This window comes from Beta vulgaris, chromosome 4 (assembly GCF_026745355.1).
Source record: "Beta vulgaris subsp. vulgaris cultivar EL10 chromosome 4, EL10.2, whole genome shotgun sequence".
Taxonomy (NCBI): Eukaryota; Viridiplantae; Streptophyta; class Magnoliopsida; order Caryophyllales; family Amaranthaceae; genus Beta; species Beta vulgaris.
In genome coordinates, this window is record NC_079205.1 from 54,218,614 (window position 1) to 54,239,565 (window position 20,952).

Sequence of the window (20,952 nt, forward strand, 5' to 3'; positions counted from 1 at the left end):
ACTAGAATTTGAAAATAATCTCCAAATTTTATAGGCGTAGAAGCATCATATCTTTCTTTTGACAAAGATGGGGGATAACAGACATAATCACATAACACCACGACTGGAAGTCATACTCATGAATGAACTTTCAAATAATTTCAGATAATATTGACAAACCCAATCAGTTGTTTTCCTGATAAATGCAAATACATATCATGGGTCACCACCAATCCATGTGTGGCGTATAACGTAACTGATGTTTGTATGTCAATTGACCTAAAATAAACTAACAATAATTACAGTACCATCGGAGAAAATTGAACGTTTAACAATTTGCAGTTGTGATGATAATATGAGAATTTTGTGATAAAAAAAAACAGATAATAATGTAATGTAACGACGTTACTGGATGTGACTAGTGCTCAAGTCTAATCTTGGTTGTCATAAGCAAATGTAAGCATATATATCTCCAAGCATTTCTTAAAAGAAATATCCAAGATCAAAGATGATGTAATTAGCAAGATATTTCATAAATTAATACAGGCAAAGGAACACTACAGAACATGAGGTAGGTTTTCAGGCTCCTGATAAGGATATTCAGAAGCATACAAATTAATCTGACACTGGCGCAGTGACGCTAGTGTTTTTCGTAAGAAAATACAGGCAATTTTTGTACATACATCAGTTTTGGCCGATCTCACTTGAAACGATTTGCTCAAACAAGGTACTAGTATGTAATAACTGTTGAGTCCAATTAGTGATGGTTGGAAGTCATTTCGGGCGCTTGGCTCCCAGCGGAAAGGAGACTCTCTGCGGAGTGTTCTGCAGACCTTCGATCTTTGGCTCTTGAGATGAGCTAGGAGCAGCTGTCTCTTCTTCGTCTGTCTCTTCTAATGTCTGGGGGTTCTGCTTCTTTTGAATCACTAGCTGGTAGTTAGGGCTAATTAGTGTGTCCTCTTCGGGTGGAAGTGGAATTCCTGAGCCTCCAACGTTCTTTGGTAATGGGGTCTTGTTCCTGTTTCTAGCCAGTTCCAGTAAAACCTGGTCCAGCAGTCAAATGTCAAAACAGAAGCAATGCTACGAAAAGAAATATGGTAGATAATACAGAACTACAGACTACAGACCAGAGAGAGGTACAAACAGCCAATCATCAAAATGCGACCTCAAACACAAAATCAAACAAAAAAAAGGAGAAAAAGAGAACATGGCAGCATTCTTTGGTAAAATCTTTACAGCAGAAACTGAGGAATGGCAATGTAAACTTTTTTCGGTGAAAAGAAGTCTTAAGAGAAAGAATCAACATGCAACAAATCAAATAATATGTGGTTCGAATTGTTACTAAATACTAATTCTGTCCTGGAAATCCAACTATTCTCACTACATTATTTCAGTTAAAATTTCTAATAATTGAAACACAAGTGCGATACCAGATGGCCGTTCAGGTAAATGAGATCAAAACAAGAAAGATTTTTATATGATGCTTAGGTATACATAGTTTTATTTATTTGGGGGTGGGGGGAAAGGTGAAAACTAAAAGTACCTCCCGAGGTGGTGGTTGTGAGAAGCTGAAATTCACTTTTGATTGGATAGCAAGCTTGATATCATCGCAGTCTATTGTGGCTTTGCCAGCATGTTCTGAGTAAACTTGTGCGTCCGTCAAAACATCAACAGCATACCTATACCACAGTTCCAGAAACTGGTGCACAACACGGGGCTCATGCTCCTCAACACCCATAGATTTCAACAATGACTTCACAATCTTCGCATCCCTGGGCAAGTCTTCCTCTCCCTCTGCCATGACCACCCAAGTCTGTCACACCATCCAATGAGCATTAAGATCCATCAACAACCGAAAAGATTCAGTAGGAATATAATTGAACAGCTTGAATTGTAACGACAGCCACAGTTTATTCATTGGCAGGTATGACTGTATGAATTTTCGTCCCAAGCATCTAACACCAGATACGAACTCCACGCCAAAAAATTCAGGTCGAGATTCAGGATTGGCTACAATAGCTTTAAGATTGTAATTATACACTAGAAATTTTCTTAGCAAACCTATAAATTAATAATTGGAGTTGATCTCTCAACTAATTAAATCCCAAAACTATTTTCAAACCACCTTCTACTTGGGATAGTTCAGCTATGTACAAACTACACTATCAAAACTCCCAATCTTAAACAAAAATCAGTTGCACTTTCCTTTAATGTGATTAAGAACACATCAGCTTTAGTTAACAAAACAATGTTCCATAACATATCACTGAAATTCAATTATGAAATACTTCATGCAACCCAAGTACAAAAATTTGTGCTAATTAGTATTCTCTCCGTTTCAAAATATAAAGGAGTTACGCTATTATATAATTGTGTATCCAAAGTGGGTTTCAGTGGGTTCAATTGAACCCCAAAATTCTGGTTTTAATCTAAATTTGAGCTCGCATACTAGTCAGCAACATTAAATAAATTCTTACTCAAATATAATGCTAAACTACAAACTTTAAATCATAAACTTTCAAGTTTCAATATATAACGAAATTAGTCCTAAACAAACCTTCAATTTCTTCGAATCGCTGAAAAAATCCTTCAATTTCTTTTCTCGAAAAGTAACTTGAATTGATGCTGCATATACGAAATTACAAATCAAACTTTTTAGATCGAAAACAGAACTCGAATGAAATTTGTAATTTCTAATATGTAATCTGTAATCTGTAATCTTTAGAGAGAGATAGAATCCCTTGTAATTGCAGCAAATTCTACTGAATGGAATTTGGAAAGTTAGGGTTACAAACTTCTTTCAAATTTTAATTGTTTCTTCTTTTTCTTTTCTTCTCTTCTCTTTTCCTTTCCTTTCCTTTTTTTTTTTCTTTTTTATTCTTTCTTTTTTCTCTATCCCTTTCCTCAAAAGAAAATTTGACTAAGTGGACCAAGGAAAAAGAGGGGACTCACACACTTGAGTCATCTCGACCCAATAGCACCACAGAGTGACCAGAATCCAAACAAACAATCAAACATGCTCTAATTCAGTAGGTAATTCAGCAATTCAGTAGTATAGGTTCCCTAACTCAGTAGGTAATTCAGCAATTCAGTAGTATAGGTTCTCTAATTCAGTAGGTAATTGTTATCCTCTCTCCTCAAACAAACAATCACCACACATCTCAATCAAATAACAGCCAATTCAAGAATCAAATCAAAGCTCAACAATATGATTCATACAATAAGGTAATTTCACTTCTACAAAAAAAAATTGAAGGTTAGTTCAAGAAAACTGACCTTAGGTGGTCGTCGCACGAGAAGTAAGAGGATGATGGCGGGTCGGCGCGTCGCACGAAGAGGAGGCGGGTGGGTCAGCGCGGCACCACCGTCGGCTCGCAGGTGAGGAGGAGAGGGGAGATGTTTGTGTTGGCGTGGTATGCAGGGTGAGGGTGGGTAGTTTTTAGGTGGGTTAAATTAAAAAAAAGGATAGATTAGTCTTTTAATATATTGTATTTAGGTCTTGTTTGGTAATTAGAGTTTAGAGTTTAGAGTTTATGAGTTTAGAGGTTGTGGTTAGAGGATTACTTTTTTGTTCAGAGGATTTGACTGCTGATTTAAATAATTGTTGGGTAAAGGTGTTTGGTAATACTTAGCTGATTGTCTAAAGTTTTGTACTTTAGAGCATGTAAAATGACATTTAGGGACATATGTTTTTTTTTAAAACAAATTTTAGTTTTAATTATATGGACAAAATAGTCATTTTTTTTCTCTCTCCAAAACTCTCATGAAAAAGCTCTTCTACCCAACTTTTCCAAAAGAGAATTTTTATCATAGTTTTTGGTACAAAACTCTTTTTAATCCTCTCTCTCACCAAACACCCAAATTAGAGTTTTTACTGGTCAAAACTCTAAATTCTTCCCAAAACTCTAAACTCTCTCTAAAACTCCCTCCCCCTAACCCTAACCCAACCCAGTCCACCACCCCTCCACCCCCAAGCCCAACCCCCCAGCCCAAACCCCCCCCCCCCTTCCACCGCCGCAACCCCCCTCCCCTCCCTCTCCCCTTCGCCGCAACACCCCTTCCTTTCCCCTCCGCCGCAACACCCCTCCCTCTCCCCCCTCCCCCTCTTTGTTACAAAGATAGCTGTAGTTTAAAATGAAATTTGTAATATGTAATCTGTAATCTTTACAGAGAGATAGAATTCCCTTGTAATTGCAGCAAATTCTACGAAATGGAATTGGGAGAGTTAGGGTTACAAACTTCTTTTAAATTTTAATCTTTTTTATGTTTCTTCTTTTTCTTCTTTTTTCTTTTCTTTTCCTTTTCTTTTATTCTTTCTTTTTTCTCTATTTCTCCCTCGAAAGAAAATTTGAGAAAGTGACCAAGGAAAAATGTTTCCATGTAGATATTGAACAAAAATAATACAAACTTTTGACCGTTATCTCGCAATAATACAAACTTTTAATTATTATGTAATAATACAAATGTTTAATTATTATGTAATAATACAAACTTGAGTTAGTATTGTGTCGGACTCATCCGACCATAATCTTTGGTCGGACGACTTTCAGGTGGTTTCAATTTTTTTTCAGTTAGTCTTAATTTTTTTTCAGTTTGTCTTCATTTTTTTTCAATTAGTCTTAATTTGTTTTCAGTTAGTCTTCATTTTTTTCAGTTACTCTAAATGAAAGTAACTTAGGTCTAACTGAAAGTAACTTAGGTCTAACTGAAAGTAACTTAGGTCTAACTGAAAGTAACTTAGGTCTAAATGAAAGTAACTTAGGTCATTTTTTTCAGGTAGTCTTCATTTTTTTTCCGGTAGTCTTCATTTTTTTTCAGTTAGTCTTCTTTTTTTTCAGTTGGTTTCAAGTATTTTTAAACACCAACTGAAACATATAAAACACCAACTGAAAGAAATAAAGAACTAATTGAAAGAAATAAAGAACTAACTGAAAGAAATAAAGAACTAACTGAAAGAATAAAAAGACCAACTGAAAGAAATAAAAAACGAACTGAAAGAATACAAAAACTAACTGAAACAATACAAAAACCAACTGACCTTCACTCTCCTCAACCTCACCCATCTCTGACTTATCCCTGTAAATGCTACCATTATCATGTTTTCTACAAAAATGTTTCTTAATCCCAGTCAAATCTCCCAAAGCTCTTGAAGGATCATGATGAACACAACTAATTTCTGGGCAAACATAAACTCTCTTCTTAACCTCTTTACTCGATCTCTGCCTCAACTTCCATGGCAAATTATGCCCTCTTCTATGTAACTGAAGATTCTGATCTCTTTGAAAACCCCTGTTACATATTTCACATACAAATCTGTTGGTCGCCATTAATGTTTTCGGTGACAAAGCTATTACCTCTGCATCTGGATCAGGCATTCCAGGTTGCTTACCTTCCCTGCCTTAAACCTCATTCTGTTTTTTTATTTTTTTATTTAAGGTGTTTTGGTGGAACATTATCGACGGTGTGGATGGAGCACTGTCGACGGCGAAGAGCTTTCGGGTAGGATTGGCAGCATCAGTGACAAGAACTTGTTTTGGGCTCAGCCCGTCTGACAGTAAGTATTGGTCAGACGGTCTGACCCAATACTTTCACTACAAACTTTTAGTTATTATGTAATAATACAAACATTACATCAAAATTTCTTCAGTAGGTCAATGTAATCGTTTACCTTTTACAGGTAATTATTTTTTTTAAAAGAACTCCAAAATCTCTTCCTCCTCCCCCTAGCAATGTCCTCGTGTAACTCTGCAAAATCATCGCCGACGACGACGACGTTCCTCCTCCTCCAATTCGCCGATAAGATCAAAATGACCACCATTTTCGAAGATCGTATTGATTTCAAGCGATGATGGTGAGTTAGGGTTTGATTTCTTCCACTTTGATTTGCGTCTGAGACAATCCGACTTGTTGTGCGGGAGATGATCGAGTTCAAGCGATTGAGAATGGCGTCGGAGTTGATTATAGATGTTGAAGATAGGATGAAGGTGAGGATGGGAGAGGGGGTGGAGGTAAGGGTGGGCGTAGGGGGTGGTGGATGGTTTCGATTGGTTTTGTTAGGGGGGGAGGATGAAGAGAGAAAAACGGCGGCTGGGCAGGGTCTAGGGGTGCTGGGGTGTGGTGGGGTGGGGAGGGAAAAAGAGAGTGAGGAGGAGAAGAAAGAAAAAAAATAAAGATATTTTTAATATTTTTTTATATTTAAATCAAAATTTTAAAAAACAACCAATAAAATAATGACACGCGTTGAATGCCACGTCAGCTTGTTTATCTCCTACAACAAGTTAGCAAGCGGTAGTGCCCTACTAGAGGAATTTTGATGTTAAGTTTGTATTATTACATAATAATCAAAAGTTTGTATTATTGCGAAAGAACGGTCAAAAGTTTGTATTATTCTTGTTAAAAAATCCTAATTTTATTCTTTATTTCTATTTTTAAAATAAGGTAAGAAAAAAGAAGTAAATTAGGAGACCCTCCACACACGGGAAACCCCTAATTGATCATTTACAAGATTATGGCGTAAGCATGCGAAGATATTACAATCTTCAATTAAGGAAGCAGAAGGGTGTATTCTTTTCACCTTATTGGACCTGAACTTAATTTATTGGACCTGAACTAAACTTATTAGACCCGATTGGACATGATTCAACTTATTGGACCTGATTGAACCTTATTAAAACTTATTGGACCTGATTGAAACTTATAAGACCTTATTGGACCTGATTGGAACTTATTAGACCTTATTGGACCTGATTGAAACTTATTAAACCTTATTAACTTTTAGCAATTGGAACTTATTGGACCTTATTAGACCTGATTGGAACTTATTGCACCTGATTGAAACTTATTGGACCTTATATAGACCTGATTAGAAGTTATTGCCATCATTGGACCTTATCTGAACTTATCTAAGCTTATCTGAACTTATTGGACCTGAAACTTAATTTATTAAGGTGAAGAGAACGCACCCCAACTAAGGGTGCGTTCTATTCAACTTATTGGACCTGAACTTATTGGAACTTATCTGAACTGAACTTATTGAACCTGAACTGAACTTATTGGAACTTATTAAACCTGATTGGACCTGATTCAACTTATTGGACCTGATTGAACCTGATTGGAACTTATTGGACCTGATTGACCTTATTAGACCTTATTGGAACTTATTGACCCTGATTGAAACTTATTAGACCTTATTGGACCTGATTGAAACTTATTAGACCTTATTGGACCTGATTGAAGTTTATTTGACCTTATTAGACAAAAACATTGACCATGAATAACATAAATATTACCACTAACGTAAATACTACCCTCAAAATTTTTTATGGAATAATAATTATTATAATTCGTCCTTTAAAAAATAATGATTATTAATTATCTCTTATGATAATTAATTTAACAAAAAAATTACTATTTATATATTTGCCTATACATAACTTTCATCACTAATATATCTAATAGTGTTGTTTTAATTTTATAAAACACTAGTAGAAAATCAAAAAATTAATTTTATAAAATACTAGTAGTTACTAATTTAAGCTGAGCAAAAGGCAGTGAACTTTCATTGTAAAGGGCTTGATTATGGGCCTGATTCTCCTTTTCCTAATCAATTAAAATAAGCTGAACATTTATTGCTAACAACAACTCCTTCATTCATTTCTTCAGCTTTCTTCACCTTTTATTTATTTGAATGTTACTAGAAGAAAGAGAAAAAAATGTTCAAAGTCACAGTAGCTTCAACTCGGGCGAAAATTGCAGATGAAATATGGTTGGCTGTTGATGAAGAAAACGTATTGATTGAAGATGATGATGTAGAAGATGAAGAAATATACTCCGATAAAGAAAGATACTCCAGTGATGATAATGAAGCAATCAATTGATAACATTTATATCTTTCATAGTTATTAGTAACGAAAACATGTTATCTCTAGTTATTTAAAGACGAATTGCAAAATATTGTAATTATTATTATTATTGTTAACCTTAATTATTTGACCATGATTATAATATTATTCAATAGCAATATGAATAATCAAATAATAGATAATAATACAAGTATAATACTATACATTGTGGTACTTTAATAAAAAATTCTAATAATAACATAATCAGCTAATAGTAATATGAATAATAAAATAATAGACATAATACAAATAAATAATAAAATAATAGACATAATACAAATAAAATAAAATAATAGACATAATACAAAAAAAATAATAAATAATAGACACTAATACAAGTATAATACTATATAATCATTGTGGTACTTTAATTAAAATTCTAATAATAACATAATCCGCTAATAGTGATATGAAATTATGAATAACAAAATAGTGGACAATAATACAAATGTTTATTAAACATTGACTATTTGGAACTTATTGGAACTTATTGGACCTTATTAGACCTGATTGGAACTTATTGCACCTGATTAGAACTTATTGCACCTGATTGGAACTTATTGGACCTTATTAGACCTTATTGGAACTTATTGCACTTATTAGACCTTATTGCAACTTATCTGAACTTATCTGAACTTATCTAAACTTATTGGACCTGAAACTTAATTTTTTAAGTTGAACAGAACGCACCCTAAGTGTCCAACATTGACGATCTAGGGTGCGTTCTGTTCAACTTAAAAAATTAAGTTTCAGGTCCAATAAGTTCAAATAAGTTGCAATAAGGTCTAATAAGGGCAATAAGTTTCAATAAGGTCCAATAAGTTCCAATCAGGTGCAATAAGTTTCAATTAGGTGCAATAAGTTCTAATCAGGTCTAATAAGGTCCAATAAGTTCCAATCAGGTCTAATAAGGTCCAATAAAGTCTAAATAGTCAATGTTTAATAAACATTTGTATTATTGTCCATTATTTTGTTATTCATAATTTCATATCACTATTAGCTGATTATGTTATTATTAGAATTTTAATTAAAGTACCACAATGATTATATAGTATTATACTTGTTTTAGTGTCTATTATTGTATTATTTATTTATATTATGTCTATTATTTTATTATTTATTTATATTATGTCTATTATTTTATTATTCATATTACTATTAGCTGATTATGTTATTATTAGAATTTTTTATCAAATTATTTATATTATGTCTATTATTTTATTATTCATATTACTATTAGCTGATTATGTTATTATTAGAATTTTTTATCAAAGTACCACAATGTATAGTATTATACTTATATTATTGCCTATTATTTGATTATTCATATTGCTATTAAATAATATTATAATCATGATCAAATAATTAAGGTTAACAACAATAATAATAATTATAATTACAATATTTTGCAATTCGTCTTTAAATAATTAGAGATAACATGTTTTCGTTACTAATAACTATGAAAGATCTAAATTTTTGATTTTCTACTAGTGTTTTATAAAATCAAAACAAGACTATTAGATATATTAGTGGTGAAAGTTATGTATAGGCAAATATATAAATAGTCAATTTTTTTGTTAAATAATTAACATAAGAGATAATTAATAATCATTATTTTTTAAAGGACGAATTATAATAATTATTACTCCATAAAAAATTTTGAGGGTAGTATTTACGTTAGTGGTAATATTTATGTTATTCATGGTCAATGTTTTTGTCTAATAAGGTCAAATAAGTTGCAATCAGGTCCAATAAGGTCTAATAAGTTTCAATCAGGTCCAATAAGGTATAATAAGTTTCAATCAGGGCCAATAAGGTCTAATAAGTTTCAATAAGGTCAATAACTTCCAATAAGGTCCAATAAGTTCTAATCAGGTCCAATAAGTTGAATCAGGTCCAATAAGGTCTAATAAGTTCCAATAAGTTCAGTTCAGGTTCAATAAGTTCAGTTCAGATAAGGTCCAATAAGTTCAGGTCCAATAAGTTGAATAGACGCACCCTTATCTGCTGCCTTGTTGGTTTCTCGGTAGATATGCTTGATAGTCTTGGAGATAAACTGTTGAAGAAGAGTTTGAATGACTTTATTTCTGTTTAGCATCCTATCAACACTTAGGTATTGGTTTTTATATAAATAATGCAAAATAATTTTAACGAACAAACAAACATAAAATTTTAATTAAATATGTTGGTTAAAATTTAAGTGAGTACTTAAACTTTTATGTAGTTTTTTGTTTTATTTGTATCTTAGTCATTTTCTTTCGGAAAAGTGTTTAGTTTAACCAAAAATCTAGATCGTGTTTACATCCTCTCCAAAAAAAATTATTTGACATGATGTACTCTGCAGACTTTCTTTCTCCTTCACATATGGTTCTCTTTATATCTCCTCGAAGTAACCCTAGATGATGATGATAAATGTCAATAGAAGATATTACTATTCTCCCTGTACTAACTTCTACTATCTCTGTTTTTATTTAGTTGCAACATTCACCTTATTGCACAAACTTTAAGAAATGAGAAAAGAGAGTATAATTGACCCACTTATCCTTGCTACTAGTACTATAATTAAATGGGAAGAGTAGGTGAAGTAAGGGTAATATAGTCAAATAATTATCCCAAAAGCTTTCCTAAAAAGGGAAATGTTGCAACTAATAAAAAACATCTAAAAGTAGAAATTATTGCAACTAAATAAAAACAGAGGTAGTATTACCTATTGCCAAAAAAACACTTATATTACCAGAGGCATACTTAGTAAGAACCATCGCAAAGTCTTATAAAAGACCGTCTCACGTTAATGTTAACACTAACGTGAGACGAGTCTGTTTTTCCTCCAATTCTTAGCCTCGGCCTTCATTTATGGTTTTATGGTTGATAATTGTGATTCTGGCTATTAGTTATTGTTTTCTAATAACAAGTTATGATATTTGGGTATTTAGTTATTATTGTTTTTTACACAGAAAACGCACAAAACTCAGACTATCTCCTGCAATTTCACTACCTTGAATCTCTCCAGTGGCGAAAATGTTGAAGAAATTTCAACACTTCTCAAACACAACAACTGTGAAATTTTAATGGGTTCTTCAAACATCACTAAATAGATAAACCCATATATTATTCAATATGTTCTTCATCATAATCAATTTTTTGATCCAACTAAACTTTTGGGTTTCTTCAACTGGTTACATTCTCAATTGGGTATTCATCAATATTTGTTTTCCTTCTCAGTCTTGATTGTTCTTCTTTGATATAGTGATCAATGTTTGTAAGAAAAAGGGTTTCTTGATTGAAGCTGCTAATGTGTTTTTATGTGTTAAAGATGGTGATTTTTGCCCTAGTTTGGTTTATTGCAATTCTTTATTGTCTGACTTATTGACGAAGAGCATGATGCGTTTGTTTTGGAGGGTTTATGATAGAATTAGTACATTAGATTTTTTTGAGAAAGACATAATTATTTATGCGTGATATTGAAGTTATGGAAATAAAATGCATTATAATTTAATTTTTATGATATAACTAATATATATACTTCAGCGCTTAACTAATATAATTCAGCGTTTAACTAATATACTCCAGCGACTAACTAATATACTCCAGCGACTAACTAATATACTCCAGCGACTAACTAATATACTTCATCAATTTAAGGCTAGCATAACTAATACGTGCAAGCGCTTAACTAATTATACTGCTGGTTTGATGCACGCGCGTGATGTCAGCATGACATCAGCGGTCTCACGTTAACACTAACGTGAGACCGTCTCTTCAAAAACGGACTCTAAGAACCATTTATTTATTTGATACTAGTTTTTAGGTTCAGATTATGCCCTAGGTATTTATACCTTTCATTTATTAATATTATACTCAAATAATAATTTCAAGTATCACTTAGTTTAGTGGTTAAGATATTAGAATATATACTTGTGATATCGAGATAGAATCTTACATAATGTATTTTTTATTTTTTTAGTGTATGTGAATTACATAACATAAAATACTACAAGTTATATTTCACATATCAAGTGACATTTTGGAGAAAAAATAAACTTAGTTTTCGAAAGTGCCAAACTGCCAAATGCAAATGTGCCATACTATCATTAATCAATGCAATAATGTATTATTTTAGATCTGTAACGAATATGCCCCCTTGGCTAGAGATGGCAATATCCAGTGGATCACCCGATCATCCGCTCCCACCCGGTTTATTAAGTGGGTGAAAACCCCGATTTAAACGGATGATAGTCGGGTGACGGATAATCGGGTGATGGATGCGGGTCGGGTTCGGGTGATATTTTTTCATCCATCACCCGACCCATCATCCGTTTACCACCCGATCCGTCACCCGTTTAAAGTAAAAAAATATATATAATTTTTTAATTTTGGGCTTGTTTATTTTTACAACTTTATTAATCTATAGTCCAAAAGTTACAAGATGATAATATAAGTATATAAATGTTAATAATGTGGATTAGAGTTAGTTTGGAGACGATTTTACATAGTAAGTAGAATTATATAAATGGATTAGTGGTTCTTGTTAGTAATTTTTTTTTCTTCTCCTACTACTATTTGATTTCACCCGTTAATCACCCGATCCATCCGTTTAACCCGGTTACAAATGGATGGATGGATTCGGTTGGAGATGGATGCGGATGATGGATGGATCGGGTGGAGTGGGTGGATGCGGGTGACGCTCCACCAAACCCGAACCCGATCCATTTACATCTCTACCATTGGCCCTTATTATGCAAATAATCACATATCTTCGAAATCAATGGGTGAATGAATTGGCATATTTAGGAATTTACTCATAGGGGTATGAATACTTAAGTAGGTAGATTCATCAAAAAAAAAATTAAAAAAATAAGCTTTGTAACATTTTAAATAACCAGAACTTTAACGATAAGTTGTCTAATTAACATACCTTTTTAAGTCATGTACTCTTTTTATAACTGATTAACTGTTTCGTTTAAGTTAGGCTATTCTTTTTTCTAGGTATACTACAAAATTATCTACAAATATTAAACAAATTTATACTTTATTACATAAAATAAAAATAATTCAAAATACCATCAAGTGATGAATTTATATATATATATATATATATATATATATATATATATATATAGGCAAGATCACATGAGAATGCTCTTTACATGAGAAATGAGAATGAATCTCAACCACACGATTGGTTTAGAGTTACAACACTTATTCATTAGAGTTATATCCCTCTAAAAAAAATTGAATTAAAAAAAATTGTTTTTTTTGATTTTTTTTTTTCAAATATTTTGTTTTTGGAGTTACATCACTTTTTTATTAAAGTTTATCACTTATTCGTAAGAGTTATAAGTATACATTCTCATATGAACTCACTTCTATATATATATATATATATATATATATATATATATATATATATATATATATATATATATAATATATATATATATATATATATATATATATATATATATATATATATATATATATATATATTGATTGAATGCTACAAATTCAGAAACTTTTAACAGTTAATGTGAAGTTGAAATTTTTTTTAAAAAATATTTGTTTAAGTGTATAAATGAGGAATAATTGAGGGAAAAAACAGAGACAAAAATGGGGTCATTACTCCTAGACCACAGACCACAGTCCACAGTCCACAATCCATATTATGGATTCCATACGCATGCACAAGCCCACATGGTAGATAGTTAGGCTCTGTTTAGTAGGGTGTAAAACGTTTTCCCGGAAAACTGTTTTCCTCTATTTTTTGTTTGGTTGGCAAAAGAGTGTAAAACCATTTTCCCTTGGGGTAATATTACTCTCCCAATAATGGAAAATCATTTTCCTTTCAAAATGAAGGGAAAACTATTTTCCTTATCTCTCTTGTACACTCCTCTCACTACCTCCTTACTTTCCCTTTCATTTTCCTTTCATTTCATCATTTTTTTTACATCGAGCCAAACAACGGAAAACTAATTTTGAAATTGTGTTTTCCATTGTAAATTGTTTTCCATGAAAATCATTTTACACTGAAAATGTTTTACGCCCTACCAAACGGAGCCTTAGTGTAAACACATGCGCCCAAGAGGCAAGCACAGACCTGCCGAGTGCCGAATAGCTTCCATCAGAGCAGTGTGGTTCTGGGCCGCTACCTTTTTCTAATCAAGTAAACAAATTAGATAAAGTGTTGAAACCAAAACACGGCAAAACACTAGATGACGCCTGCGCACTGGTATACAAAGACAGACCCAGAAATGGCGTTCAATATCTAATTACAGATAGCAGTAAATTCTACAGCAAGCCAGCAAAGCTCAATGAAGATCTATCAATAAAGACATTGTAAAAATAGAAGTATGTTCTACTAGCAAAATATTGCACACCTGTGACCCGTCTCTCCACTCCTGCTAATTTCAAGAGCAATAAAAAGAAGAAAAGCAAACACCCCCAGGATGTTCATTTTCTAAAGAAGAAAAGAGAACAGAAGACAGCCTCAGGAATCAGAACATGATTCTCCTTAAACAAACCAGCATTTTATAGTAAAAAAGACATAAGATCAGAGAAGTAAATGGTAGAAAGTAGAAAATAGTTGTCAGGTTCTCAAACACATTCACAAGGGTTTACACCGCCTTCAAAACATGTCTCTGGCACAAAATCAACGACATTACATCATTATCTTCCAGTATGAGAAAAAAATTATTAATCAAGAATGGGTTTAAGCACTGCTTCCCTCTTAAGTGAGCAGCAGACATGACCATATAGCTGTTCAAAGATACCAAAACAGAATATGATTATTCATTATGGATGGATGGTGGGTCTACTCTTCTACTACCACACTGATCTGGCCCTTCTCAAGCATGTCATAGAAGGATCGCACTTTCCTCTGCTCATTCCAGTGGTGCATCTTCCACAAGGTACCAGCAGCCAAACCAAGTCCAAATCCAATAAATATCTCCTTCACGACACTCGGACCTTTCAAAGCAGCATGAGCAACCTTTGAGCCAGCCATAATTATCACCTGAAAGTATAAAAAATATCCAATACATTAGACGGCTTGGAATATATTACAAGAGGGGAGAGGAAAAACAAAGTCTAGTTAATGTGCTACAAATACAATAGGATGCTCATATAACACTTAAGACCTCCGCCTTTCCCTGTCACTCTCCCCACCCTGATACTGATTTTCATATGTAGACTAGGATTGAGTTCAGCAGAATATGCAAGAATGTTCAGCAGAATATGTTTCTCATGCTTTTACTTTAATTCTTGTGGGCGGGGTAGACCAGTATATACTCGGATCAATGCGGTCAACTATGTTTCTCCTAGGAGTTGGTTAGCTAATTCTCATTTTGTTCTAGGATTCTTCCTATTTGTAGTTCATATGTGGCATCCGAGAAGGGATCGTGCTGAAGGATTTAAAAAATTACATGCTTGTGATTTTGAACATGTTCTTTTGATAAAATTTAGACAAGAAATCATTTCATGCTTTAAAAAATTAAATGCTTGTGATTTTGAACATGTTCTTTTGATAAAATTGAGACAGGAAATCAATTCATTACCATAATACATATTGGTATCAGGTCATATGTCAAAATATTCGTCAAGAAAAAAAAAAGTCATAAGCAAAAAGGAATCCTTCATTCCTCCCCCTTCCTTTTCTCGACAAGGGTCATACTAGAAACCCATATGATTATCATGAAAATAATATAATAATTAAGCTCGGAAAATATTGCAACAATCACATGAAACACAAACAACACGTGTAGCTGACAGCCAACAATGGGATGTGTGAACCCTTAAAACATTGTCAATCTATATCATGCTCAATAGCAATTTGTCAGATTGTGTGATTTAAAATTCTCTAGTCGGGAGAATACACAATCCACAAATCTTCTAATCATATATATTGCGGTTATTGCCTTTAACATATAGAGCTATATATTTGACACATCTAATAAATGTTTCTTGCATGACATTCTAGAATTATACCAGAACTACTGTTGCTATATGCCTATGTAAGAGTACAGAAAAGAGCATTAGATTAGAAGGCAAAAGGCTTGCAATTCAACCACAGCAGCCAATACTATTTACTAAATGCAATCACCAGCTTCAACTTACAGTGGTGATTCATAAAATTCCATAACTGAACAAGGCGTCCGTTGAACACCTGGATATACCTATACTCGAGGCTGTTCTGCTCATTTACTCATCCAGAGCTCCTCCAAAAGCAATGAGCAAAATACCTTGCAATTCAACCACAGCAGCCAATACTATTTCCTAAATGCATCACCAGCTTCAACTTACAGTTGTGACTCATAAAATTCCGTAATCGAACAAGGCTTCCGTTGAACACCTAGATATAATTATACTCAAGGCTAACTTTTTAATTCTTTTAAATCATTTACTCATCCAGAGCTCCACCAAGGCACCAAGAGCAATGGGCAAATACCTCGCAATTCAACCACAGCAGCCATAATATTTCCTAAGTACAATCACCAGCTTCAACTTAGAGTGATGATTCATGAAGATCCATAACCGAGTAACGGAACCATCAAACACCCTGATTACCTATACTAAGAGCTAATTATTTGCTCATTTACTCATATAGAACTCCTCCAAGAGCAATGAGCAAATAAATATATATATCTCCGACACTCAAGTCCGAGATGAAATTGTGTTAAACCTAATTGCATTCAAGAACAGATATTCAAACTCACTATTACCCTAGTTTTCTACCAGACTTGACAACATATTTACATTATTGATTTGAGCCACGGCAGGAGAGGCGGCCGCCCAGACCCCAGGGAGAACAAGTCATTCATTCCAGATTTTCAGTCACAAAACTTCAAAAATTAATTTGATGAAACAAACAATATAACAAATGAAAATATGCGCAGGTACAAATTGTAAATTGAAATGAACATGAATTAAATACCAAAAATCCAGATCGTAAGTTTACAACATGTATAGTATCCCTAAAAAAACATGAGATAAGAAAAAAAAGAAGTTGATTTCTTGAAACAAACAATTACAATCGCATAAAATCGAATGAATCACATGAGTAGATCTCAAAAATCGCAAGAGATGAAATATCACATGAAAAATCGCAACAAAAGATCGTCTAAACAAGTAGATTCATCAAAGGAAAAAAAAAACCTGGAACGAGGTTTGAAGATGAAGTCGAGTCTTAGAATTCCGTATGAGTGGGGAGGCTGAGATGAGAGGTCTCTATAAAGTTACAAATTTAGGAGGGTGTTGATTTACATTTTACATACCCCAAGTCGTTTGGGTTTTTTTTTTCTTTTGGGCCGAAAATGTTGGCTGGCTCAGGGCATTGGTTTTATTCGCATTAGTCTTATATGTATGTGACGTGTGTATTTAAATACATAATTACTTTATAAGATATTAATTGCTAAGGAAATGGGAAGGAAATTCAAGATTACTAGGCGAGATATGTTTTTTTAATAACTATGAAGGAAACAATCATATAAATGATGGACGATGAATCAAGTAGAAGAGACACAATTAATAATAAACAACAATTGCTTTCTAGTTCTTTAGTTTTTAGCGCTAGGATTGCCATTTAGGCTTATTAACCTATAGGGTTTTTTTTAGTGTAAGTTTCGTGTGATAGAGATAATCATTTGGTTAACCTTTCTCCGATTATCAATGATGGAGGTGATTTTATCTTTCACTATGACTCGTTGTAATTGTTCAGACTGAATTTATTATTGTTTGTATATGTACGATTTGATAAGATAGAAAATATTTTTCTTAATTTTTGTCATTCCCTTTTTATTGCCTCTTGTTAAGTGCTTTTTTTAGTAATTTAATACTAATAATAACTTGTATGTTAGCCAGGTCCTCTTAAGGTCAATAAACCCTAGCGTAAACCCCCCAAGGCACTCCAATCCCTAAGCGGTAGGGTGCCAATCCTTGTTGGCAATTCTTGCTCCAACAAAGTGCTTCCAAGACTACCCAATCTAAGCCAGCAATCTAACTGAAAGGAGATCCCATGGCGTTTACCCTTGCCCTGTCCTCAATACGAGTCTAAATAACATTAATATCAAGTAAAAGAACGAAGATTAGAAATGATTGGATGGATACGTAAATATGAAGTAAATAAAATGTAGATCGATGGCTAAAAAGAGAAAGAAAAGTTACACGAAAGAAAAGGCAGAAGTTGGAAAACGATGAGAGAGAATTAGAGGAGATAAGCACATATTTGGGTAAAAGCGCGAGCAAATAACAAAACGCAGAATAAAAAATATGGTGTGTAAGGAAGACACGTTGGTTCAACCATCAACTAATGTGCTTACTTGGGCTGACCCAATTTTAATGCATGCAGGCTGCAACTTCTTCAGCTTAATAATCCATTTCAAGAAATGAGTAGTATAATGTATAAACAAATTAGTCGCAATAATTTTTTGCATTTGCCTATTTCATGTTAATTGCAACACTTTTATTTTAGATATGAATCTACTCTTTATTCATTATTCTCACTTCACAACCATACCTTACCCCTTAATTGAAAAAATTAAAAAATCTTATACACAACCACCCCCTTACGAAAAAGGATATGCTTAATTTACCCACAATGTTATAATATTCACTATTTGCAGTTAAATTTACTTTATCACTAAAATAATACAACTCATGTCATACTTTATCTACTTCCTCTCCAAAATATTATCCACAAAAGTTTGTTGCAGTTATCTTAACATTCTTTGTATCATCTTTCTCTCTCCATAAAAAAACCTCTGCCTTCTCTCTAAACAAACACAACAAAACCCTCTAACCCTAGAACTCGTCGGAGATCCGGCGCCGCGTAGGTCTCCGGCGGGTCTCCCGCGAGTTCGTTTTTCATTTGTTTTGTTTCTTTTTCTTTTTTCGTCGCCTTTCAATCTTATTTTCGCCGGCCTTTCACTTTTTCGGCCTCTTCGTCGGCATTTTTTTGTTCGTCGGTGCGTCCCCCTCCCCTGTTTTCGCACCATCCCAACCTTTCGTTCGTCGGTCGTCCCCCAGTCCTTAGGCGTTCCCCGAGTCTGTGCGATTTCACCCCCTCCCTTGTTCGGTGAGTTCCCATCCCTTGTTTCCCCCTGTTTGTGGTCTGTTTCTTCTTCCCATCCACTGTTTTGGCTCGGCTAAGTGGTTCTTAAACCCAGCTTCCTTGGTCAAGAGTTTCCCCTCCCCGATTCCCCTCTTTTACGGTGGTTTAGTCTAAGTTCCCCTTCCTCGTCACCCTGTTTAGGTTTAGGTGTACTCGAGTGTCCCTTCCTCGTCCCCCGCTAGTGTTAGTTGGAATCCGTGTCTTTAGTATGCCAAGGAAGTATTTGGTGCAGGTTCTTGACGGTGTTGTTTGCCGGAGTGGCTCTATGTGTCGGGTGGCAGTTTATGCTTTCATTATTTTCATGTTTGTTTGTTTCAGATCTGTTGTTTGTCGGTCTTCTGGTTTTGAGATTGTCACTTTGGATCTTAGGATCCGTCAGTGGGGCGTAGTTCATCAAACTAACTCGGCCCAACTTCTCGTGATGACATCATGTGTCATCACACCTAAAAAACGCATCTTGTGGGAGGCCCCCCAACTTGTTTTGGGGCACGTCAAGACCTCCACCTCGTTTTTCGAGTTTCAGTCTAATGTGACTGATTTTCGAAGACCCTCGCAGCAGGATCCGAAGTCACTCTCACAAGTGACTTCTTTGTTCATCGAATCAGGAGAATCCCAGGAGGCTCATCAAGGACCTTGGGATTTCGTGCCTAGTGGACAGGATCTACTAGCAGTTGTACGGCAAGCTCTCTATGAAGATCGTCAGAGTTGTGTCTTTCAACAGATTTTCACTCACATCCATCTTCACTCCCCATCGCACAAGACAAATGTTATTCGGCCTGGACTTTTACTAGTTAGTGTTTATGTTAAATTATTTTTACGCGTTATGATAGTTTTTCATAATGTCTGTTGTTTCTTATTTCTGTTTAGTTTGGTTGTATCTCCATTAGGTTGTACTCCCGCTTTTCATTAATGCAAATTTCCTTGATGTCAAAAAAAAAGTTTGTTGCAATTATGCGACGAGGAAGTATCTGTCAATTGATACTCTCTAATTTTCTTCCCTTATTAAAGTAAATAATTTATACGAGAATAATTCGCTCTTTTGGATATAGAAGTATCACAAATCTTTAATTCTTTATAATACTACTATAAGGTGAACTTACAATATTGTAAGATTGAGATAATAGTCACATCTATATTTAAAGTGTTAATTAGTTATCATGTTCGGGTTGCGTTCCGCGTAAGGAAAAAAAAAATTATTAATATTATACTTTAAAATGTCAACACTAATACAAAATTGTCTAGTGGTTAAAACTTTAGTATATGAACTTGAGGTTACCATTCAAATCCTACACTATGCAATTTCTAATTTTTGTATTTTATATGGATTACATAGATTCCTTTACTGATCGATTATTTGAAGAAATAAGTTTTGACACTGCATAATTAGTTTTTGTAAATCCATCTTATTTAAGAGTTGTTTTGGACATTTATGACTTATATTATATGGAATAGCGGGTAAAATTTTGATATTGCTACTTCTCCATGTCTATTATACTTTTTTCATTTCTTGAATTCGTAAGATGAATCGTTTTACTGGATCGGAATCTCGTATAGGTTAACCTGATCCAGATTAGCGGGCTAGAGACTTTGAGAGTAAGGATAAGGAAAATTCCTACACTTAAAATGCTCATAATGAGAATTAAACCCTAACCTTGAGTTTGCAAGTCACAATCCTTACCATTTTGGACACTTAGCTTGGTCCGTGTCCATAGTACATGGCTACATGCATGTTTGTATCCTCTTTCATGTAATAAAACAATTTGCAATTATCCTAAATAGGGGGGGGGGAGGGGGGGAGGGGGGAACTGAAAAATCTACTCCTCTATTTGATATTTTCAACTTTGTGCAGCTTTCATATATTTCCTATGACCATAATTTTCTAATTGATAACTATTTATTAGTTAAAGCAATGTGTCTAGTAGATGTGACAAGTCAAATTAGAGTTTACTGATCATACATCTGGGTGTATAA

General features: G+C 33.8%; 3 protein-coding genes across 3 annotated transcripts; all 3 read right to left on the reverse strand.

Annotated features, from left to right (window-relative positions):
- Window positions 1-488: 488 nt before the first annotated feature.
- Window positions 489-3,398, reverse strand: LOC104890765 (transcription initiation factor TFIID subunit 9). The gene is made up of 4 exons (XM_048641803.2): window positions 3,256-3,398; window positions 2,537-2,604; window positions 1,523-1,792; window positions 489-1,023 (listed from the first exon to the last, which is right to left on the reverse strand). Exons 3-4 carry the CDS (start codon window positions 1,778-1,780, stop codon window positions 754-756), a joined length of 528 nt encoding a protein of 175 aa, XP_048497760.1. The 5' UTR covers window positions 1,781-1,792; window positions 2,537-2,604; window positions 3,256-3,398; the 3' UTR covers window positions 489-753.
- Window positions 2,404-5,354, reverse strand: LOC125496758 (zinc finger protein GAI-ASSOCIATED FACTOR 1-like). The gene is made up of 3 exons (XM_048642317.1): window positions 5,018-5,354; window positions 2,537-2,604; window positions 2,404-2,427 (listed from the first exon to the last, which is right to left on the reverse strand). Exons 1-3 carry the CDS (start codon window positions 5,352-5,354, stop codon window positions 2,404-2,406), a joined length of 429 nt encoding a protein of 142 aa, XP_048498274.1.
- A 9,073-nt stretch (window positions 5,355-14,427) lies between these two features.
- On the reverse strand, window positions 14,428-17,187 carry LOC104890764 (cytochrome c oxidase subunit 5C). Its single transcript, XM_048641807.2, has 2 exons — window positions 17,028-17,187; window positions 14,428-14,889 (listed from the first exon to the last, which is right to left on the reverse strand). The coding sequence occupies exon 2, from the start codon at window positions 14,878-14,880 to the stop codon at window positions 14,689-14,691; it is 192 nt and encodes a 63-aa protein (XP_048497764.1). The 5' UTR covers window positions 14,881-14,889; window positions 17,028-17,187; the 3' UTR covers window positions 14,428-14,688.
- Window positions 17,188-20,952: the final 3,765 nt, after the last annotated feature.